Source organism: Pinus tabuliformis, chromosome 1_1 (genome assembly GCF_031772625.1).
Source record: "Pinus tabuliformis cultivar Carrire ecotype Pingquan chromosome 1_1, CPIR1, whole genome shotgun sequence".
NCBI lineage: Eukaryota > Viridiplantae > Streptophyta > Pinopsida > Pinales > Pinaceae > Pinus > Pinus tabuliformis.
In genome coordinates this window covers 577,155,234-577,179,163 of record NC_142297.1, presented here as the reverse complement: position 1 = coordinate 577,179,163, position 23,930 = coordinate 577,155,234, and the positions used below count along the sequence as shown (strand labels likewise).

Genomic DNA, 23,930 nt, shown 5'->3' with positions numbered 1-23,930 from the left:
TATAAGTGGACTGCACAGGTATGAAGTGTGCCGCTTTACTCAACTTATCTACTACCACCATGATGGAATCATGGTTTTTCCTTGTTCAAGGCAAACCGGTTATAAAATCCATGGAAATGGTTTCCCATTTCCATTCCGGAATAGGCAAAGGTTGTAATAGCCCGGCCGGATGCTGATGTTCTGCCTTAATCTGCTGGCACTCTAAACACTTTGCCAAATACTCAACCACTTGCTTCTTCATTCTAGGCCAGAAATATTCCTTGCTAAGTGCAGTGACCATCTTTTGGTACCCTGGATGGCCAGTGTAGTGGCTGGTATGGAACTCGTCCAAAATCAGGTTCTTAAGGTCATTTGAATCAGGTACATATAATCTTTTATTAAAATACAGCATGCCAGCACTATCCAGTGTATAACCTTGTTGTAATCTTTCTTTAACTGATTGTTGTACCTGCTGTTTTAACTGTTGGTATTCAGCATCTTGATTTGCTGCTGATTTAATCTGCTCAAACAGAGAGTTTCGCCACTTGCTGACTGAAAGTTCACACAAACACTGCACCTTTCGACTCAATGCATCAGCCACCCGGTTCTCTTTGCCTTTTAAGTGCTTAATCTCGAAGTCGAATCCACTTAGGAAATCTGCCCAACGACCTTGTCTTGCATTCAAGGTAGGTTGACTGAAATAATTGGTCAAGCTGTGGTGATCTGTCAACAACAGAAATTTCCTCCCCAAGAGGTAATGTCGCCACATTTTCAGCGCATGAATAACAGCTGTTAATTCTAGATCGTAAGCATAGCACTTCTGCTCATGATCTTTTAATTTTCTTGATTCATACGCAATTACCTTCCCTTCCTGCATTAATACTCCTCCCACACCCTCTTTACTTGCATCAGTACACACAACGTAATCCTTATTAGGATCAGCTATACTCAAGATGGGTGCAGTGGTGAGTAAATGCTTCAACTGATCAAAACTCTGCTGACATTCCGCTGTCCACTTAAACACCTTCCCCTTTTTTTGCAAGGAAGTGATAGGGTATGCTATCCTTGAAAAACCCTCCACAAATCTTCGGTAATAGCCAGCTAGTCCCATAAAGGATCTGATATCGGCTACATCCTTGGGTATGGGCCATTCCATAATAGTCTTTATTTTCTCAGGATCTACTGCAATTCCTTCTTTAGTAATCACATGGCCCAAATATTGAATTTCCTCCTTGAAAAAGTCACACTTACTAAACTTAGCATATAGCTGATGTTCCCGAAGAGTTTGCAACACCATCCTCAGGTGCTCTTTGTGTTCCTCATGGGAACGGGAATATATCAGAATATCATCAATGAATATCAGCACGAATTTGTCCAAAAACCGGTGAAACACGTTGTTCATCAAACACATAAAGGTGGCGGGTGCATTGGTCAAGCCAAAGGGCAGCACCACAAACTCGTAATGCCCGTAGCGTGTTCTGAAAGCGGTTTTGGCGATGTCCTCTTCTTTAATTCTGATCTGATGATAACCAGATCGCAAATCGATCTTGGAGAAAACCTTTGCTCCCTTCACCTGATCAAAGAGTTCGTCAATCCGAGGCAAGGGGTATTTTTTCTTAATCGTGAGCTTGTTCAGCTGACGATAGTCTATACACATACGGAGAGTTCCATCTTTCTTTTTGACAAATAATACTGGAGCTCCCCACGGTGACACGCTGGGGCGGATATAATTCTTATCCAGCAAGTCTTGTAGTTGCATTTTTAATTCTGTCAACTCGGGTACGCTCATCCGGTATGGTGCCCGTGACACAGGGGCTGCCCCTGGTGTTAACTCTATAGTAAAATCTATATCTCTTTTTGGAGGCAGTCCTAGTACCTCCTCAGGAAAAACATCCACAAATTCCTGCACTACCGGAATGCTGTCTAATGCAGATATTTTGTCTTTCTGGTTTGCATAACCCACTTGAATAGCGTAAATCTGGCACTTCTTTCTGAGACATTTAGCTAGCTGAGAAGCAGTGATAGGTCGGATCTGTACAGGGTGTTTAATTCCCTGCAACTCTTGCTGCTGCCCCAAGTCATCCTTGTAATAGATAGTTTTGGTCTTACAGTTTACCAATGACCAATGTTTTTCCAGCCAATCCATACCAATCAGGATGTCGTAGGACCCCAATGGAAGTACATTCAGGTCTGCTGTAATTGGTTGCCCTGCTATGCTGAAAGGACAGTTATTAATTTTGGCTAAGACTCGTCTCTTAGCGCCTGTGGCTAGCTGTACCAGCCATGGGTTCCTGAACTTTTCAGCAGATAACTTACACTGTTCTACTATTTTTGGGCTAACATAACTTAAAGTAGCTCCTGGGTCAATAAGAACAGCTATAGAAAGATTTGAAATTTTACCTTCAAACTCCACCATGGTCGGCTGGTATTCCGCTTGACGGTCATCCAAGGCTGCGTTAATTCTTGGCATGCTGCGCGCCACTTCTCCAACAGTCGAGGCTTCTTGGATCTGAGATATTTGGTCCACTCCTTTACGCTGAGGGCAGTTCTTAACGTAGTGTGGTCCCCCACAACCCCAACATTGGACTGGAGGTCTGGTCATCCCCTCAAGGTCTGACTTGACAGGTGGTTCACTGATTCTGCTCTCACTTGGTTTAGTCCGAAAGGTACTCTTTGCTACATTTCTGCTCATCTGTCCCTTACCAGCACCCTTGCTACCATTACCACGACTTCCTTTGTTATTACCAGCAATTCTGTTGCTTTTTCTTTCATTCCACCTTTTATTTGAAATGTCTCATTTTTGCTTGTTTTGCTGATAACAGATTCTTGCCTTACGAATCGCCTCATCCATTGTCCTGGGATTATCAAACTCAATGCGTTCTCTTATATAGGCTGGTAAGCTGCTCACAAATCTCTGCACTTTGGCCTTCTCCTCCTTGATATATGGCACATAGCGAAGCAGGGAAGTGAAGCGGTTAATGAACTCGTCCATAGACTGCTGTCCCAGTCGTAAATCATGGAATTCCCGTGCCTTCTCATCATAGAAACGCTCGGTTAGATATCTCTCCTTGAAGTATTTCTGAAACTTTTCCCAGGTTATGTTCTGCTCACTTACTCCTTTTACAATTTTAATTTCTTCCCACCACAGGGTTGCTTTGCCCTGTAGCTGGAAGATGGCCAGCCGCGCCTTCAGATTCTGATCATACTCATACAGCTGGAAATACTTGTTAATGTTAATTAACCAAGCCTCTGCCGCTTCTTCCTGCTCTCCATCAAAATGTGGAGGTTTAATTTTCCGGAATTCTCCCTGTAATTCCATTTTCTGTCTCTTTGAAGTCTGCTGCTCTAATACATTGTCAGAATGGTCCTCCTTCTCCTCTGAGATTTCAGGTGCATAATTCTGTTCTTCAGTTGCCCTTTGCTGTTCTGCACTGGGATTGGCTAATGGTGGATTTTGTCTGTCCGACAGACTCTTCAATATTCTTTCCTGCTCCACTGTCAATCGCGCGTTGTCTTCTCGCAGACGCGCCATTTCATTCTTCAGTTCTTGAACAGTTTGCAGTATCGCCAGATTGGTACTGCGTGTCTCTGCACCAAGCTGTACCCACAGCTCTGGATTTTCCCGAGGAACGCTGTCAGCTCCCTGCATCTGCTCCATATTTACTGTTGACGGTTAGCGGATTGTTGTTTCTGTATTTATCTCCTAATTAATAACAGAAAACAGTTAGCTGAATTAATTCTTCCATGCAGCTGGATCTTACTGCTCCAGAGGCCACAGTTTTGAAACCTCTGCTCTGATACCACATTGTCACAACTCCACGGTAATATACCATAAAAATAAAAAATAAAAATTAATTGTAAATCTAACACTTTATGAACCTCCATATATATGCATATGGTCATGACACTACTTTACACATACATATAATTCGGCTCTTGAATACCGATATGCATCCAAGGTTCACATAAACATATGTTAAACCTATATCATAATGTTCCTTTCTGATTATTACAATACGATTTGTTGGACATCTGGTAAGGTCAACGGTTATCATTCTAATCGGCTGGCTGTCTCCGGTTAACTCTGGTGCCAGGTGTGACGGAAGTGTAAATGCCTTCACATACCTTGGCCAGGTGGCTAGCTCCGTGCAAGGTCCATGTGAAGTCTCGGGGAGACCGCTGAGGTTTACGCGCCAATCCTCCGCTTGGATGAACGGTGAAGATTATCTGAGGAGATCGGAGGGTTCACAATTATTCCAGGGTTTAGCGGGTTTATATTCCATAAGCCGCTTGATTCGGGTTCATTTGCACCTGTTGGTTTGGTCGAATGTTCATTCAGCTCAGCGACTCCTTATCTACACCTTATGCCAAGTTCTGCACAGCTATTACAGGTAACTGACCGCCGATTTCAGAGTTTTATCACAGTTTGTTGAATAGTTATATACTCGGTGCCTTAATACACAGGGTTTATCGCTTCGTTTAATACATTCACGGCTCACTTGAAGCATTTGTTATTACAGGGGTTGCCTCTCGATCCTCCCACTGCTCAAGGATAGGTCATGCCACCGAATATGCACAGGTAATTGTTCTCCACGAGTTGATGCAGAGCTTTGGTTAGCTCAGATGATTAAGGGTTTACTTGTATCGTTTCTTGGCCTGAGGGTTCCTCATGGCAACTCTTTTGTTGTCTCAGGGTTCCTCTGCTCGGCCCCAAACCCTGATTGAGATTAGCGGTCGGCCTTTCCATGCCGACACCCGCGTCCAATCGGGTTATAAAGTCTTATGATATATGTATTTTTTTGGTACCTTGCCCAGAATTTGTATATTTTGTTTTAAGAGTTCACGGCCTTCCTCGCCCGAACCAAATGGACTCAGTTAAGTCGGAATAATTGTTTATCTCAGTTCTCTTACTATTTTGGGTATTCATTGTGATCTCTTAAGGTGTATCTGTGTATGAAGAGGCCAGGGTTTTTCCTCGGCCCTCTGGACATTTATGAGCAGGCTGTTGCCATACCCGTCGGGGTTTTATTTATCGCCTGCTAACATATGTGTATTTCTTCTTCCTCTTGGATATGATGAATATGTTTTCGTTAGCTTATATTACAACAATAACTTGCTTGTCTATATACATAAGAAATTGCTTTTCCAAAATGTATGGAGTCTGTTACATTTAATGTTATTGTTGTTTCTCTATTTAACAGAGTCGGCATATCCCTTTCGAGGGTTTGTTTATAATAACGAGGGTTTGTTTATAATAACCCTCCGTTCACTTCGACGATTCGTGACTGTATACGGCAGTTAAATGGCCGCTTACCTTAGCGGTCCTGTGCCATCATAGTGCCTTTACTTGTTAAATGATGTTATTCGTTTGTATTCTACATTGATACAGTCGTCTTTCACTTGTTTACATGTATAGTGAACTAAACCCTAGGTACAGGGTTCGATGAGCTTTCTTGGAACGGCCTCACCGGATTCTATAGATGGCACTTAGTGTTCAATGTGTTTCATGACTGTTGCAGTAATACGACTATTCAATGTTTGATCTGTTGTTTCCCATAAATCTTTCTACAGTTATAGATTGTTAATGAATCTTTTCGCCAGTGAATCATTCATGCATATGTCGCCATGCATCTACTGTTATGGTACTGAAGACCTTCGTGAGGTTTTTATACAGATATACCTCGGCTTTAAGTAGCTAGTTATTTCTATGCAACTACCATTCATCACCTTCTTACAGTTCAAATGCATCGACTCTTACAGTTACTTATGCATTGATTTTTACAGCTATCATGTATCGATTTGTACAGTTAACAAGCTTCGGCTCTCACAGTTAACATGCATTTATCTCACAGTTAACATGCATTTATATAGCAACTAGATTTCTGTTTGTTTGACTTGAACAGTCAGTAATATATGCTCATAGAACTGTTTATAATACTTCAGGTAAACTTTTTATATAGTTAGCAACAGAAACTTAAGCTTAATTATACTTCCCTCCTATACACCAGTATACGGAATACAGAAGTTTGAGTCTGGTGAATAACCCATACCTGGTCTGTCAGACACAAGAATTAACGCTCCAGAAGTTCACCTGCATCTTACATGCTTGCTCTTATCCACCCAACCATGAGATCCATCGATACGTTGGAATCTCCCCCCGAGCTGTCTTGCAGGCCTGCAGCCCTCAACAAGACTCATGCACTGTTGTGCTAGGGTTATCTGGTCCTTACCAGACTTAACCCTCTTTCTTTCTCTTTTCTTTTTTTTGAAATTTCTCTCCCTCTCTGTCACCACAGACCAGGGGTTTTCCTTCCCAGGACTTTTCCTGGCTGAAGGGTTAGTTTCTTTTTCAGTTTTATAACTGTTTCTTTTTCTTTAGAAATCCTCCCTTAGGAGACTACCAGCATTTTCCAAAATATCTTCCATTTCATAAATAAAATGATATCATTTAACAACAGTAATTAACAGTTCACACTAGTTTCTTACCATAGTAACTTTTCATAATTACAAGTTTTACGGGGTCATCACAAGAAAAGTGTATTATGTATATGAAATTTCCTATAGTCAAGCAGAAATTAATCTTTATGATTAGATTAAATAAAGTTCTCTCAAGGATCCGAAATATGAATTCATGTGGTAGCAAGATAAGCAAGCAAAAGATTCCCGACAAGTCTCTAAGTATGGCATAAACCATAATAATCAGCTAACTTTCAGAGGAAGAATATATATCCCTAATCAGTTGGAATTTAAACAATTTTTAATGGATGAGTTTCACTGGAATCCTTACACTACCCATCCTGGATATCGGAAATTATTTTCTACAATTAAGAAAGATTATTTATGGCTGGGTATGAGGAAGGACATTGCTAAATACCTAGCCAAATGTTTAGAGTGTCAGCAGGTTAAAGTTGAGCATCAACATCGTACTGCTCTCCTCCATTCGCTCCCTATTCCTGAGAGGAAATGGGAAGTAATTGATTTATACTTTATCACAGGCTTGCCTAAGACCAGAAAATAAAATGATTCCATTATGGTAGTGGTGGAAAATTTAGGTAAAACAATCCATTTCATTCCTATTAGGTCCACTTATAAAACTGTCTATATTGCAGATATATTTATGAAAGATATTTTCTGGTTGCATGGGATGTCGAAGGTAGTAATCTTTGACAGGGATATCCAATTCATCTATGCATTTTGGAAAGCCCTCTTCACTAGTTTAGGTACACAAATTCAGCTCAGTCATACATACCATCCGCAAATCGAACAAGTAAACCAGGTCCTAGTAGACATGCTAAGAATGTATGTAATGCAACAACCAAACTAATGCAAAGAGTTTCTTCACCTAGTGGAATTCACTTATAATAACAGTTATCATGAATCCTTGAAAATGAGTCTTTATGAAGTGTTGTATGGAAAAAGGTGTAGAACACCTACAAATTGGAGCAACCCAGAGGATAAATTAATCCTAGGGCCTGACATGTTAGCAGAAATGGAGCAAATAGTAAAAATAGTTCGACAAAATTTAAAAGTTGATCAGGATCGACAAAAAGCATATGCATATAAGAAAAGTACTTATAAAGAATTTTGGGTAGGAGACATGTCTATGTACAAATAAAACCCAAGAGAAGCACTTTAAGGTGGGGTGGTTGTGCCAAATTGGCACCTCAATATTGTGGACCTTTCCAAATATTGGAAAGAGTGGGACCTGTAGCATATCAACTTGCATTACCAAGTCATATATGGGTTCATAATGTGTTTCATGTTTCCTTATTAAAGAAATATGTTTATGATTCCAGGTATATGATTAATTGGCAAGATGTACAGGTGATATAAAAGAAGAGGTAAAGTAAATTTTTTGTGAATATGTATATTAAATCAATTATAAAACAACTGACAATAGAATTGTGACTATGTGATAGATCAAACCAGACAGATAATTAATGGTAGAGCCCTATGTATTCTCGATTAGAGAGAAATAACACTGTGCATGTGAGCTACCACCTAGGTTAAAGCAGATTGGAGACACTTTAGCCTGGAGGAGGCCACCTGGGAGGATGAATATTTCTTGCAACAAACATATTCTCACCTGTTCCAATGGGAAAGGAAAAACACTTGGGACGATGTTTTCCACAAGGGGGCAAAGATGTAACATCCCCGCGTATTGTAAATATTATTGTTAATGTCAGTTAATTATTTTTATTGACTGAGACTTCAGTAATTAGGACCTGGTGATAAGTAGGGTGAACATGAAATGATAAGCTGATTTTATTATTTTGATTAATGGACAAAAAAACAAGTCTTGAAACTATTGGAAATACCTTAATGAATTCTAAACAACTTCCAAACAATTATGGCAGTTAATTTCTCTCTTTCTTCCTTAGAGATAAAAGTATCTCAGAAGGAAGGGGAAGGGGTTCTTTTCTTTTTTTGGTTTCACCAAGAATAAGGAGAAAACACCGGGATAGGAAAAAGAAAATACACCTGAACAAGAAGTTGTGCAGGTATGGCAAGACATTGCCTAAAGAGTATTTTTGGAGCTAGATTGGGGCCAGTGGAAAACAATAACACAGATGGAGGTTTGTGGGTCTTAGGCTGGGTGAATCATGATTCTTGTAGACTGATCCGACCAGGGATCACTACGGAATTAACTAATTTGAGAAGTCTAGAGCTCAAGGGGAGAACTGGACGTAATTTTCATTCTCGTTATAAGCGAGGAGTGGTCTTTCCTATCTGAGTTTCTGGGCAAGTCCAATTGGGTACAAATAAGTATTTTCTATAATTTTTTGTCCTTTTTTGTGAAAAAAATGTGTTCACTAATCTTTTGATGTAACTGGCAAAGTGATACTGTAAATATAAGGGAATAAAATACAGAAGAAGAAGTAAGTATAGGAATAGTGTTATATTTATTTCATGTTGTAATTGTGAAGAATATGTACAATCAGACATTTGTTTCCTAGGTTCTAGTTACATAGAAAAGAATGTGACACCTAGTTAGGGAATCTAGTTTGGTTGCTGGAAGAACAGTCAAATAAGATGAACCATTTCACTTAAAAAAAATGTAACAACCCTTGATGTTGTGTCATAATGATATCTATTTAACTGGCACAAAACAATTAGAATTCGCACCGGGTTAAGTTCCAACCAGCAAACATGGGGTTTCAGCATGGAACAATCTGTGACACTATGTAAGAAAAATGTTTCGAGTAGTTACCCCATGGGTACAGAGTTAGGTTCTCCGTAGTCGAGGACCCTATCCTCTGTTGGAAACTAGAGAACTAAATAAAAAGGAATAGAACAAAGTAATCAAAACCATGTACTTTTAAACTTAGTTGTGGCATCATCATATATTTATATATCCATAAATATGGAAGTTAATAAGCCAAACTCTGGAACTAGACTAATTACTCCATGTGTAACAATTGAACAATGCACCGAGTGACAAATTCTCCATGGTAAGGCACGAATAGAAAATTACATGCTTTTAAAAATAGTCTGAGAACCACTCTTAAAATTAGACCAAGAAATACAAAGAATTTAGTATACTCTGAACTAAATACAGAAACCAAAACAGAGCCCACAACTCCCAATTCCTTCATTAGATCTTAAAAATAATATTAAGTTTACACAATGTCCTTAGGGTCTTGGTGCAGAAGCCATGAACCGCGTACAAATATAAGAATATTTTCAACAACAGAGTACGTGCCAAAATAGACAAGTTATACTAAACCCTAAGAACCTAGCTGAGGTCAAAAAAAACCTGCAGAACATCGTAATATGGCAATAGTAGCCTCTTAGGAGACGAAAAGTACTGTATATACAATTTCATCATGATAAGGGAAAATATATTGATAAACCTTCGTGCAAAAGTAGAAAATAAGAAACCTGAAAATGTAAAAACCAGTGTGAGAGCATGGATATCCTGAACTGAACCATAAGTTTTAAGGACAAATAGCCACATAGGAAGGCTTCATGTCATACTTGCAAAATATCATAGGGAGGGTTAACTTTAAAAATAAAAAGAAAACAAAACCCAACTCGAAATGACATCCCCATAACGGGTGTGGGTAATTCAACTCATCTCACTTGAGAAGATTATTTGAACCTGAACCTAAGTAGAAACCCCCTGCAAAACCATAGATGGAAGCGTTAGCACCGAGATATTACAATTATGTAGCTTACAAGCACTCTATAGAGGTTATGTACATGAAACCAGGATGTTGCGGTCTGCAAAGGTAGGGATCCTCTATAGCACCATTTCCATGGCCAAACTCTCGAGGAAATTAAACCTGCAAACACAAAAGGTCGAGGTCAAAGGAATTTCTCCCTAGTGTCAACACCTAAATCAAACCCAAGAAATAAAACAAAAGTAGAGGTGCCTGTCGGTAGGAAAATGTTGGTTCTTTGAGAGGGTTGCAGACTCATTTCCTGGCAAAAACACGACAGAATGACCAGTCGGAGCCAAGGCTGGGCAAGAGCAGTTACCGTAATTACACTCAAGCAATTTCCACCATTGGTTCTGTCAGTGTCAAGCAGACGACCGAGATGAGACCATATGTCAGATTAATCATGAAAATAATTAATGGAAGGGTTTGAGAAGCCTCGATGCGTTTTATGATATAGTGCAAGTGAATTAGGTAATTGATCGGGTAATGTAATATAGATAATATTAGTCCCAAACCTATACCCACCTAGTCCAAGGTCCTCCACAACATTAGAATAATTCACCCTTGCTTGTTAGTCAATAGATAATACATTACACATAGACTTAAAATGAATAATAAAGTGATGATGAGTTAATTCAGGGGAACCAAAAGTAAATATTTATATTTATATAGAATTTTATTTTCCTGTTGGTTTTTATGCATGTTACACTTTTAGAGCGCAATATAACAATTTTCATTTTTTAAATTACATTTTTAATGTATAAATTGATTCAACCCCTTGCAAAACTCCTTGAGCACTTGGATTGTGTAGACTATACAACTTAAACTTACAATTCCAACAAATCTTTGTTAGATTTCAAAATAGTGAAAAATGTACATAAAAGGAGATAATATACCTAAAAGAAGGCAAAATATAGAATGTTGAGACTGCTTGAAATATATGGTTTCTAACTTGGCTATGACCTTAAAATTAGATGATTAGTATTATTATTATTACTTATTACCATTTTAACTAGAGAAAAGTTATGAAAGATGTATAAACTATTTAAAAAAATATTAAAAATGATTAGAGTTACATTGTCAAAATTAGGTGTTTGATGTTTACATACTTAAAATACTAAATAATATATGTATACATTTAAATATCAATGTTTTTCATGGATTCTTTAGGAAATATAGAAAATAGTTTATATATTCTCCATGCAAAAGTAGTTTTCATATTCACCAGTATAGATTCATTTTAGCTATGGATCTATCAAACCTCCAAAAGGATTAAATCTCTTGAGGTTTGAATTTATTTTAGAGTGCAATATAAAATTCTTCAATGTTTAAATTGTATTTTTCAATGTATAAATGGATTTAATCCCTGAAAATCTTCGTAGGCACTTGGATTGTGTAAACTACACAACTTTACTTATAATTCCAACATATCTTTGTTAGATTTCAAATGGCTAGAAAATATACCTAAAAAGATCTAAAATGTAGAATAGTAAGACTATTTGAAATATTTTAACCATTTTTTTTATTAGAATATTTTATTTATAACACTTTTTATTAATATTTTTTAAATTTTATATATTAATTTTATATTAAGAATGGAATGAATTACATATCCTCCCTTTTACTATTCTTATTAGGAAATAATTGATTTTTTTTTTTTTTTACATTCAATTTTTTTCTCTTTGTTCATTGAAATATTTTTCTTTTGACGGGGTGCCCGCCCCCACACACAAATATAAGTTAGTATGGATATTTAAATAGTTTACCTAAATCTTAAATGTCTTTAAAAGGTATAACAAATATCTCTCTATATATGTATGTTTATTTCTTTTAAAGCTAATATAAAACTATGTACTTTCACACTGACATCTAAATATATTGTTTATGGTTGAGAGTGAGAGTAAAAAAAATTTACCACATCTTTTGAGTTGTAATGTCTACAACAAACCAATAGAGTAGGATTATTGATATTTTATAATTCTTTTAATTAAAATTAATTGAAGAGATATATTGACTTTTGCTTTTAATTATGGCTTTATTGTCTTTTTATTTAGAAAATATTCAATTTTTGTTTTGAAAAGGACACATGTCAACTTGATACTCATCTCCTTCATATTGCACTAGAAAATGCACCCCTCCATACAATAGTTGTTGTTTGTTTATTTGATTTTTCTTTTTCAACTTTTATCTTTTAAAAATGATATAAAATTATGTGAAATTGTTTGTTTATTTGATTTTTTTTTTCAACTTTTATCTTTTAAAAATGATATAAAATTATGTTATTTCACATGAACATCTAAATATCTTATTTATAGTGAAGTGAGTGAAATTTTCTCAACACAACTTTTGAATTATAATATCAACAACAAACTTAATGAGCATAGTGAGAATAAGATTATTGATATTCACTTTTATTTTTAATTATAGTTAACAATGTTTTTTATTTAAAAAATATTTAAGTTAAGCACTGAAATTTCACATTTCCTTCATACTCTAAAATAAAGTGAAAAAAAAAACAATATTTTTTAGAAATTTAATGAAAAAATTCAAATTCTACCCAAAAATAAATATTCAAAATAATATATATTTTTTTAATTTAATAATTTTTTGCAAACTTTAAAAATACCTTTGTTTTTAAAATTAAAATTCTAAACTAATTATTAACAACACTCACCTATTAATAACAATTAATATTTATTTTTATAACTTTTAAATCCATTTTTTAAATCAATATTAATGTTTGTGAGTGGGGAAGACAATCACTGACAGTGATAAATATTTACGTGCCTAAAATTAACTAGCAATTGTACCATATATTGCAAAGGGAATGTTGGAAGGCTGGAGCTTAGAAAAGTGTAAGATAGAAGATATAAGTAAAAAATTTAGGCAATTTTATTTATTTTATATTCACAAAGTGTTATTTTTGTATAGAAATATTGTATTTTTATATAAAGTTTAGAAATAAAAGTATTGTTGTCTATAGAGTGGTTTATAAGAAAATTTGTCATAAACATATTCATTAATAAATTGTTATTATTAAAAATGTTTTATGGTCACTTTGTGTAAGTTTTGATGAAAGATTGAAATACATTTTATATCTATTTTTATTTTTTTAATTATCTTTACTTATATAATATATCTATATATATATATCTATATATATATATATATATATATATATATATATATAGATAGATATATATATATAATTTTCTTGAAACATATATTTTTTGAAAAAAAATATAAAATTATATTTTTAAAATACTTTCTCAATTATTTTTTGCTAATTATTTTTATTGTGAATATTTCACATGGTAATCAAAAAGTTAAAATATGATACTATTTTTTCTCAACTTAATTTTCTTTGGAATATTTCACATCTTAAAAAAAAAAAAGTTAAATCTGATACTACATTTTCTGAACTTGATAATAACCAATGCATCAAGCTAAAATTAACTCCAACTTATTCACTTAAAAAATGTATATTCTTTCTATATTGAACATAACTTTAATATGTAACTTTATGTTTTAGAAATAAAATAAACAATATGAATAAAAACTTTAAAATTAAGTTTTAATTATAGATAAAAGACTTAAGAAAAATCATATTTACTTTCATAACAATATCTTATAAATTTGTTATATAATTGTCAATTTAATATATAGTTAATCAACCTAACATTAATAAATTTTAAGATAGTTGATCAACATAACATTAATAAAAATAAAAAAAAATGTGACTTTTATATTTAAGCCAATAATATAACATTAAAATTATATTGTTTTCTCCATTAAGAAATCTATGTAGTTTGTATTTTAAGGACTTGCGTATCCACAATGAGAACGAGTCCACAATAAGAACGAAGTTGGTACTTTGAAAACCCTTAACATCATCAATAACTATAAAGAATTTTAACATCACTAATAACCATGGAACTAGTAATAAGAAATTAGAAATTTGTCTCAATAATGGACAATTTTGAATAATTGATACTTTTGACAAAGTTATGTAGTTGATACTTTCTACATCTCCAAGACAGTTAGTGTCCAATAAAACATATGAGAAATTTTCCTTTTTGCATCTGCAGTTACAAATAGTTGTTACTAACCACAAGTTAGCATGTAATAAAACATATTAGAAATTTGTTGTCTTTTCAATTGCCATATTTGTATGCTTGGTACGTTGACAAAGTTGTATAGTTGGCACTTTGAAGACTTCCAAGAGCATGGCTTTATGCGTGCATGAGGAAAATAATTTTATAAAATATGAAAATTCTTTATGGATTCCATTGGCAGAATTGTACAGTTGGTATATTGAAAATCTGTAAACTACTACCTGCTAGAAAAAAAAAAAAAAAATTTAACCTTATTGATATCAGCACTTACATGAACTTTACTCATGGTAATATTATTCTTAGTCACAGTAATTATAATAGCACTTTACATGCATTCTACACACGGCAACATTATACCTAGTCACAGCACTTTATAAGTATTTACCCATGGTAACATTAAACGTAAGCATGTTGATATTAGGCGTATGCATGTATCATTGGCTATGGTAACACTATGATACTCGTTTAATAATTAAACTTAACCCTATCCACGGTCTCGAGAAGTATCCGGCGATTTGCAAAGATATACTTACCATTATGGTTTGAATGACTTGATACTTTAATTAAGTCTTCGTCCTGCGGATTCTGCAATTGCTATTTATGATTTCCATTTGTGAATGATGGCTACCCGTGTCAGCATTTATTTAGTCAGGTCTGGGTTTTCGCGATGTTGGAGAGCTTGCTCCGGTTATCGTTTTCCGACCAACGATTACTGGCGCACAATGACTTGGGCTTCCACATGATGTCCACCTGGCGTGTAAGGCGTGTAACCAGCCAGCTGGCTTAAGCTGCAGCATGCCGGTTGCTACTCCAGTTACCAATGCTGAAGGAGGATCTTAATGTGCCTAGTACATGGCACGGATAAGCCCATGTGACAGCTTTCCTCCGGAAAAATCCCGCGCCCATTTCTACGGTGGAGATGGGATCTTCCAAATCGACGATTGATAACAAACCAGGTATGGGTAGAAAGTCTTAAGGGTTTTTCCTATGCTGCATTTGAGCCCTTGCAGTTTATTCTCACGGTGACTCTCAACCTTAACAGGTCTCTGGCGATTGGTATTTTTCGCACAGTGCAGACTACCCACATGTCTATCCATGGTGGAGATAGAGGTTCCGCCTGCCAGCCATGGCCATGGTACTCATGCGCCTCCTTGCTCACAGTAAACGCTACTCTATTTGCGGTTTTTTGAATTCTTTTACTCTACTATGGTTCTCGTACTCACTCGTTCTTTGTTTTCTGGCATCCCTTCCGTCACAGGTGCGGAATATAGGTGCCGTGACCAGCGCATGGTGGAAACTAGCTCCGTCCATCCTCTTTCCGCTTCCTGGTAAGAGGAACCGACGCCATATATGTAAAAATTATGAGAAGATTCTGAGAGTAGGTCCGGCCGACTCTCTTCTTGGCAGGCTGCCGAACCAATGTTTGAGCTTCGGTGTTTTTTTTTGTTGTTCTGAGTCATCCCCTTACTGTGGGAGAAATGGCAACCCGCTCTAGTTCCTCTGTGGCAAATTTGGGTTCTGCCCAGAGCTGGTTTGGCGGCGATGCCCAACCGGGCTGCGCACGCTACATGTTTTTTTATATTATGTATTTGATACAGGGCCGAGGGTTAACCCTGCGGTGAACATTCATGTTTTTACTTAGCGGTTACAGCTGTTGTAAATTCTCTTAACTGGTTAATGAATATATATATATATATATATATATATATATATATATATATATATATATATATATATTTCCATAGTAAGGTGTTACGGCTTATAATGGATTCTGAGTCTTCTGTTGGGTTATTACCGATATCTTACTTTGGTTTATGATTACAGTTGCTCACTGTAAAACTTTTGCTACATTTGTCTGTTCTGCAGAATTCTTGTAAATTTCTATTTCAAATAGGATCATTAATTCCAATGTTTGCTTACTATTATTTGCTTGTTAAATGTGGTTTATCGTTTTCATCGTGGTGACTATTCGTTGGCTTCTCTACCCTGTTCATACCGGCTACGGCCGCCCATTTCACAATAGTGTTCCACAATGATTTGGAACGTTTGGCACAGGGGTAGGACAATTTCCTAGCATGAGCACAAGCCTCCTTAGCCCCTTATCTTGTTAACGCATGACACATTTATATTACTAATTTATGTATTTAGCGAAAGAGACCTGCAGTCACTGTTCGAAAAATTATTCTAAAGAGCACACGGTCTATTTATTCTTGTCGACCTGTTACTGCTTCCTTTGTTTCGTAGGAATCGTTCTATGGAGTTTATATGTATCTATACTTCTATATTATCATTTTTTTGATTAGATTCACATACCGTGAAAGATGTTCACGGGATTCTTTTCCATTTAGCAGTTACTTAATTTACCCAAGATTCATTTCCAGAAGAAAATCAGTGAACCTAACTCTATTCTGGGTTTTGTTCTTTTCCTTTTGGCTGTTCTTTCTTTATGGCAGTCGTACAAGAGTTTCATTCTTTTAAAAGATTAATGTCTACACATAGCTCAAGTCTTTTACTACTTGCATTTTTCAGAAAATATTCCCCCTATACCATTCACAGTTTCCTGCTCTGTCATAACTTTTTAATTAATTCTACAGCATATACAGGCTACCAAATTCTCGGTCATTCCATACCTGTTCAGAGGAAAACCTCTTAATGCGCTTGTCGAACCTCCCGACCTTAGGAGGGTCTTCCTCGACCTTCCACCCCCAAGTACTCCTGCAAGATTCTTGCTGTCTGCAAACCCTCTAGCACTGCCAGAGTTACGCTATCTGGTCCTTACCAGACGTAGCAGTTTCAGGGAGTTCTCTACTTCCCAACATATGTTATCTGGTCCTTACGAGACATGGCGTTCGCTGCCAAATTGCAACTTTTCTTAAGCCTTGCTAATTGGGTCCTTACCAGACGTAGCAGCTTCTCTTTTTTTTTTTTGACATTAAGTATTCCTTCCTCTATGAGGGTCTCAACCGTCATCTGAAGGTAGTTAGGGTTTTTCCCTTTTTGACAGATGTCATATTTTAATTCTAATACCCCTCTGATGAGGAAGCTCTATAACCATTAACAGTTGTTTTTTTTTCCAAACCACACTTAATGGCAACCAATAACAATTATCAACATAATTAATTAAAACAGTAACAACAATAATAATTACTCAGTTTCACCAAACATAACCATAACCAACAGTTAAATTTACTGTTTTTAATTTAAACACTAACGATTAACTAGGGGCATTACATCTCCCCCTCCTGAAGTTCAACATCGTCCCGATGTTGTTCACCCATAAACAATTCGGGATAATTTACTTTCATGCTCTGTTCATCCTCCCAGGTGGCCTCTTCTGGCCCAAAGTGCTGCCACTGCACTTTAACCTGGGTGATGACTCGTTTCCGCAGCACGACCCTTCTCCGATCTAATATGCTCACCGGCTCGACTAGGAATTCTCCTTCCGGTTCCACCTGAAACACACAACAATCTGATCAGTGCTTTCCCTGGCAAACACTTTTAGTTTATGCTTCTCACAGTATCCACTTACCTGTATGTCCTGCCAGCTAATTATGTGTTTAGGGTCATAGACATATTTTTTTAAAACTGACACGTGGAAGACATTATGGACCCGGATGTGGCTAGGTAGGGCTAGCTGATAAGCTACCGGCCCCACTCGTGCTAAAATCTGAAAAGGTCCACAAAAACGGGGTGCCAATTTGGCACAACCATTCCATTGTAAAGCACTTCTCCTTGCCCGAATCCTGAAATATACATGTTCTCCCACTTGGTACTCCCTAAAGGTCCTTTTTTGATCTGCAAAACTTTTTTGTCTGTCTTGGGCTACTTTTAAATTAGCCCGCACTCTCTTAACCATTGCCTCCATCTCTTTTAACATTTGAGGACCCAGCATGAGTCTGTCTTCCGGTCCACTCCAACTGGATGGCGTGCAGCATTTTCTACCGTAAAGTACTTCGAATGGGCTCATCCGCAAGGATGCATGATATCCATTGTTATAAGCAAACTCCACAAGATGCAAATACTCTTCCCACCGAGTGGGTTGTTGCATCACATAAGACCTCAACATGTCCTCCACCACTTGATTCACCCGCTCAGTCTGTCCGTCAGTCTGCGGATGATATGCGGTGCTAAAATTCAATTGAGTTCCCAGACCTTCAAACAAGGTCCTCCAAAAAGCTGATGTGAATTTGACATCGCGATCGGATATTATAGTTTTTGGCAGCCCGTGGAGCTTAAATATGTTCTGCATAAAAACATTTGCAATTTGGGCTGCACAATACGTAGATTGAACTGGTATGAAGTGGGCTATCTTACTGAGTTTGTCCACTACAACCATAATAGAGTCATTGTTCTTCTTGGACTTCGGTAACCCTGTAATAAAATCCATGGTAATAACTTCCCACTTCCATTCTGGTATAGGTAATGGTTGTAGCAAACCCGCGGGGTGTTGATGTTCAGCTTTAATTAGCTGACATTCTATGCATCGTACCAGATATTCCGTTACATCCCTTTTCATGCCTGGCCAGTGATACTCCTTCCGAAGCGAAGTGATTAACTTTTGATAACCCGGATGTCCTGCATAAGGACTTTTATGATTTTCATCCAGAATTTTTCTCTTAATATCGCTCTGATTGGGTACACATATTCTTTTCTTGTAACATAAAATGCCTGCTGTGTCCATTTCGTAACCTTGTTGCATGATGTGGATGTTTGAGTTCTGCACAAGTTGTTTCTTTTGCTGGTAGATTTGATCTTGCTCAGCAGCCTCTATAATTTCTTTGTTAAAGGTAAACCGTCCTTCACTAAGGCCAATTTCATAGAGACAATGCGCTTTTCGGCTTAATGCATCCACCACCCGGTTTTCTTTTCCTTTTAAGTGTTTGATTTCAAAATCAAAACTGCCCAAAAAGTCCACCCACCTAGCTTGTCTAGCGTTTAAAGTTGGTTGAATTAAGTAGCTAGTTAAGCTGTGATGATCTGTCATCAATAAAAATTTTCTTCCGACCAAATAATGGCGCCACATTTTTAGCGCATGTACTACAGCAGTGAGTTCCAGATCATAGGCTGAATACTTCTGTTCATGTTCTTTCAATTTTCTGGATTCATACGCGATCACCCTCCCCTCTTGCATCAACACCCCTCCTACACCCTCTTTGCTTGCATCTGTGCAGACTACGTAATCTTTTTCCGGGTCTGCAATGCTCAGCACAGGTGCAGTGGTGAGCAAGTGTTTGAGTTGTTCAAAACTCTGTTGACACTCCGCTGTCCACTTAAATATTTTCCCTTTCTTTTGCAAGGAGGTGATGGGGTATGCAACCCTGGAAAAACTTTCCACGAACCGCCTATAATATCCAGCCAGCCCCATGAAAGACCTGATATCTGCCACGTCCTTTGGTGTTGGCCAGTCCATTATGGTTTTAATCTTTTCAGGGTCCACAGCAATGCCTTCCTCGGTGATAATATGCCCCAAATACTGGATCTGCTTTTTATAAAAGTCGCATTTGCTAAATTTTCGATATAACTGATGTTCCCGTAGAGTCTGTAGCACAAGTCTGAGATGCTCCTCATGCTCTTTAATATTCCAAGAGTATATCAGTATATCATCAATAAAAATTAACACAAATTTATCCAAGTACTGATGAAATACACTATTCATCAGGCACATAAACGTCGCAGGTGCATTGGTCAACCCGAAAGGCAGTACCACGAACTCATAGTGCCCATAACGGGTTCGAAAAGCAGTTTTGGCTATATCCTCTTCCTTAATTCTGATTTGATGATAACTAGATCTCAAATCGATCTTTGAAAATATCGTCACCCCTTTCACCTGATCGAACAATTCATCGATACGGGGTAGTGGGTATTTGTTTTTCACTGTCAATTTATTCAGCTGTCGATAATCTATGCACATACGGAGAGTTCCATCCTTTTTCCTGACAAATAGTACTGGGGCTCCCCAGGGTGATACACTGGGACGGATGTACTTCTTGTCCAACAGCTCTTGCAGCTACATCTTTAATTCTGTCAATTCCGACACACTCATCCGGTACGGTGCTCGGGACACTGGGGCTACACCAGGCACCAGCTCTATGGTAAAATCCAAATCTCTTTTAGGGGGCAGTCCTGGTATTTCTTCGGGAAACACATCTGCAAATTCTTGCACTACCGGTATGCTTCCCAATGCATTATCTTTATCTTCAGATTTGGCATGACCCACTTGAACTGCATATACTTGACACTTTTTCCGGATGCATTTAGCCAGTTGTGAGGCAGTAATTGGCCGGATCTGTACTGGCTTCAGGATACCCTGAATTTCCTGTTCATTTCCTAGTTCATCCCGATAGGAAATTGTCTTGGTTTTGCAATTTATTATGGACCACTGCCTTTCCAGTCAGTCCATTCCAATTAACACATCATAAGAGCCGAGAGGAAGTACATTTAATTCCGCTGTCACTGTCTGTCCAGCTATATTCAATGGGCAGTCGCTGACCTTGGCCAGCACCCGCCTTTTGGCCCCGGTAGCTAGCTGAACCAACCATGGACTCTTAAACTTAACAGATTGTAAATTACAGCTTTCCACTACTTTGGGGCTAACATAACTTAATGTAGCTCCTGGGTCTACTAAAACAGAAATAGTTCGAACAAAAATCTTACCTTCGAACTCTACCATCGTTGGCTGGTAATCAGCTTGACGGTCCTCGAGAGCGGCATTTATTCTTAGTATGGACCGAGCTACATCTCCCACTGTAGAGGCTTCATAAACCTGGGACACCTGATCACTACCCTTTCGGTGAGGACAGTTCTTAATATAGTGTGGCCTGCCACAACCCCAGCACTGTACTGGCGGTCTAGCTGTCCCCTCATTATCAACTCTGCCCGGCTGCTCGCTATATTTGGGCTCATTAGGTGGTTTTAATCTTAGCTGATTTCTAGACTGATTCCTACTATTGGGCCCTTTTGAGCCTCCTTTGCTGAAACTGCCACGAGCTCCCTTAACTCCCATAGTGGTTTTGCCGCCCTTTTTATCCACCCAACGCTTCCCAAAACTTTCTCCCTTTTGTTTATTCTGCTGATAGCATACTCTAGCTTTCCGAATCGCTTCATCCATGGTCTTCGGGTTATTAAATTCAATCCTTTCCCGCATTGTTTGGGGTAGACTGCTAACAAACCGCTGCACTTTTGCCTTTTCCTCCCGAATATATGGTACATAGCGGAGTAGAGATGTAAATTTGGTAATGAATTCATCCATGGTCTGCTGCCCAAGCCGCAGATCATGAAATTCCCATGCTTTTTCATCGTAGAAGCGTTCAGTCAAGTATTTCTCCTTGAAGTACTTCTGAAAAATTTCCCAAGTTATATCTTGTTCACTCACTCCCCGCACCATCTTGACTTCCTCCCACCATAATGTAGCTTTGGCCTGCAGCTGGAAAATAGCCAGTCGTGCCTTAAGATGGTAGTCATATTCGTAAACTTGGAAATATTTGTTCATGTTAATTAACCAGGCTTCTGCAGCCTCCTCGGACTCCCCATCAAAATGCGGCGGCTTAATCTTCCAAAAATCCCCTTGTAGTTCTATCCGCTGTCTTTTTGAGGTTTGATGTTCAGAAGCGTTGTCAAATTTCTCTCCTCGAGCCTCCGCCCTTCCCTCTGTTTCTTCTTGATCAGTATGGTAATCTTGTTCTTCTGATACATGATTTTGCTCTGGACTGGGGTTAGGCTGGTGCTGGTTTTGTTTATCTGATAAACTTTTCAGGATCCTTTCCTGTTCCATGGTTAATCTGGTGTTGTCCTCACGCAAACGAGCCATCTTGTTCTTCAATTCCTGGACTGTCTCCAATATGGTCAAATTGGTGCTGCGTGCCTCCTCCCCTAGCTGCACCCAAATCTCAGGATTTCCCTGAGGGTGGGTGATGTTATTTGGTCTGTCCACATTTCCATGAGGAGCGCTGCTTGTTCTCCTCATTCTGCTGTCACCTGTTCAGAATATTAGTTCCTTTTCCACAGATATTACATGCAATACATTGTTGGATGACCCCTACTTGCTCATTAATTAAATTATTTATATTAGTTTCTCAGTTATGGTTGACCCGAGGTCACAGAGTTGCAACCTCGCTTTGATACCACTTGTAAACTACTACCTGCTAGAAAAAAAAAATTATTTAACCTTATTGATATCAGCACTTACATGAACTTTACTCATGGTAATATTATTCGTAGTCACAGTAATTATAACAGCACTTTACATGCATTCTACACACGGCAACATTATACCTAGTCACAGCACTTTATAAGTATTTACCCATGGTAACATTAAACGTAAGCATGTTGATATTAGGCGTATGCATGTATCATTGGCTATGGTAACACTATGATACTCGTTTAATAATTAAACTTAACCCTATCCACGGTCTCAAGAAGTATCCGGCGGTTTGCAAAGATATACTTTACCATTATGGTTTGAATGATTTGATACTTAATTAAGTCTTCGTCCTGCGGATTCTGCAATTGCTATTTATGATTTCCATTTGTGAACGATGGCTACCCGTGTCAGCATTTATTTAGTCAGGTCTGGGTTTTCGCGATGTTGGAGAGCTTGCTCCAGTTATCGTTTTCCGACCAACGATTACTGGCGCACAATGACTTGGGCTTCCACATGCTGTCCACCTGGCGTGTAAGGCGTGTAACCAGCCAACTGGCTTAAGCTGCAGCATGCCAGTTGCTACTCCAGTTACCAACGCTGAAGGCGGATCTTAATGCGCCTAGTACATGGCACGGATAAGCCCATGTGACAGCTTTCCTCCGGAAAAATCCCGCGCCCATTTCTACGGTGGAGATGGGATCTTCCAAATCGACGATTGATAACAAACCAGGTATGGGTAGAAAGTCTTAAGGGTTTTTCCTATGCTACATTTGAGCCCTTGCAGTTTATTCTCGCGGTGACTCTCAACCTTAATAAGTCTCTGGCGATTGGTATTTTTCGCACAGTGCAGACTACCCACATGTCTATCCATGGTGGAGATAGAGGTTCCGCCTGCCAGCCATGGCCACGGTACTCATGCGCCTCCTTGCTCACAGTAAACGCTACTCTATTTGCGGTTTTTTGAATTCTTTTACTCTACTATGGTTCTGGTACTCACTCGTTCTTTGTTTTCTGGCATCCCTTCCGTCACAGGTGCGGAATACAGGTGTCGTGACCAGCGCATGGTGGAAACCAGCTCCGTCCATCCTCTTTCCGCTTCCTGGTAAGAGGAACCGACGCCATATATGTAAAAATTATGAGAAGATTATGAGAGTAGGTCCGACCGACTCTCTTCTTGGCAGGCTGCCGAACCAATGTTTGAGCTTCGGTGTTTTTTTTTGTTGTTCTGAGTCATCCCCTTAATGTGGGAGAAATGGCAACCCGCTCTAGTTCCTCTTTGGCAAATTTGGGTTCTGCCCAGAGCTGGTTTGGCGGCGATGCCCAACCGGGCTGCGCACGCTACATGTTTTTTTATATTATGTATTTTGATACAGGGCCGAGGGTTAACCCTGCGGTGAACATTCATGTATTACTTAGCGGTTACAGTTGTTGTAATTTCTCTTAACTGGATAATGAATATATATGTATATATTCCATGGTAACGTGTTACTGCTTATTATGGATTCTGAGTTTTCTGTTGGGTTAATACCGATA

At 38.0% G+C, this 23,930-nt stretch overlaps 1 protein-coding gene across 1 annotated transcript; it reads right to left on the bottom strand.

Annotated features, from left to right (window-relative positions):
* Window positions 1-4,035: 4,035 nt before the first annotated feature.
* LOC149214550 (uncharacterized) lies at window positions 4,036-23,077 on the bottom strand. The gene is made up of 7 exons (XM_089389428.1): window positions 22,990-23,077; window positions 20,694-22,231; window positions 20,308-20,573; window positions 19,962-20,190; window positions 19,630-19,736; window positions 19,299-19,575; window positions 4,036-4,206 (listed from the first exon to the last, which is right to left on the bottom strand). Exons 1-7 carry the CDS (start codon window positions 23,075-23,077, stop codon window positions 4,036-4,038), a joined length of 2,676 nt encoding a protein of 891 aa, XP_089245554.1.
* Between the last annotated feature and the right edge of the window lie 853 nt (window positions 23,078-23,930).

Excerpts from the sequence above, each read along its gene's own strand:
- LOC149214550 (XM_089389428.1), bottom strand. The coding sequence starts at position 23,077 with ATGGGCGCGGGATTTTTCCGGAGGAAAGCTGTCACATGGGCTTATCCG. Across the intron at positions 19,737-19,961 it reads ATGGGCACTATGAGTTCGTG|ATCCAGTATTTGGGGCATAT; the intron begins GTACTGCCTTTC and ends TATAAAAAGCAG. Across the intron at positions 19,576-19,629 it reads AAGGACGTGGCAGATATCAG|GGTTGCATACCCCATCACCT; the intron begins GTCTTTCATGGG and ends AAGTTTTTCCAG.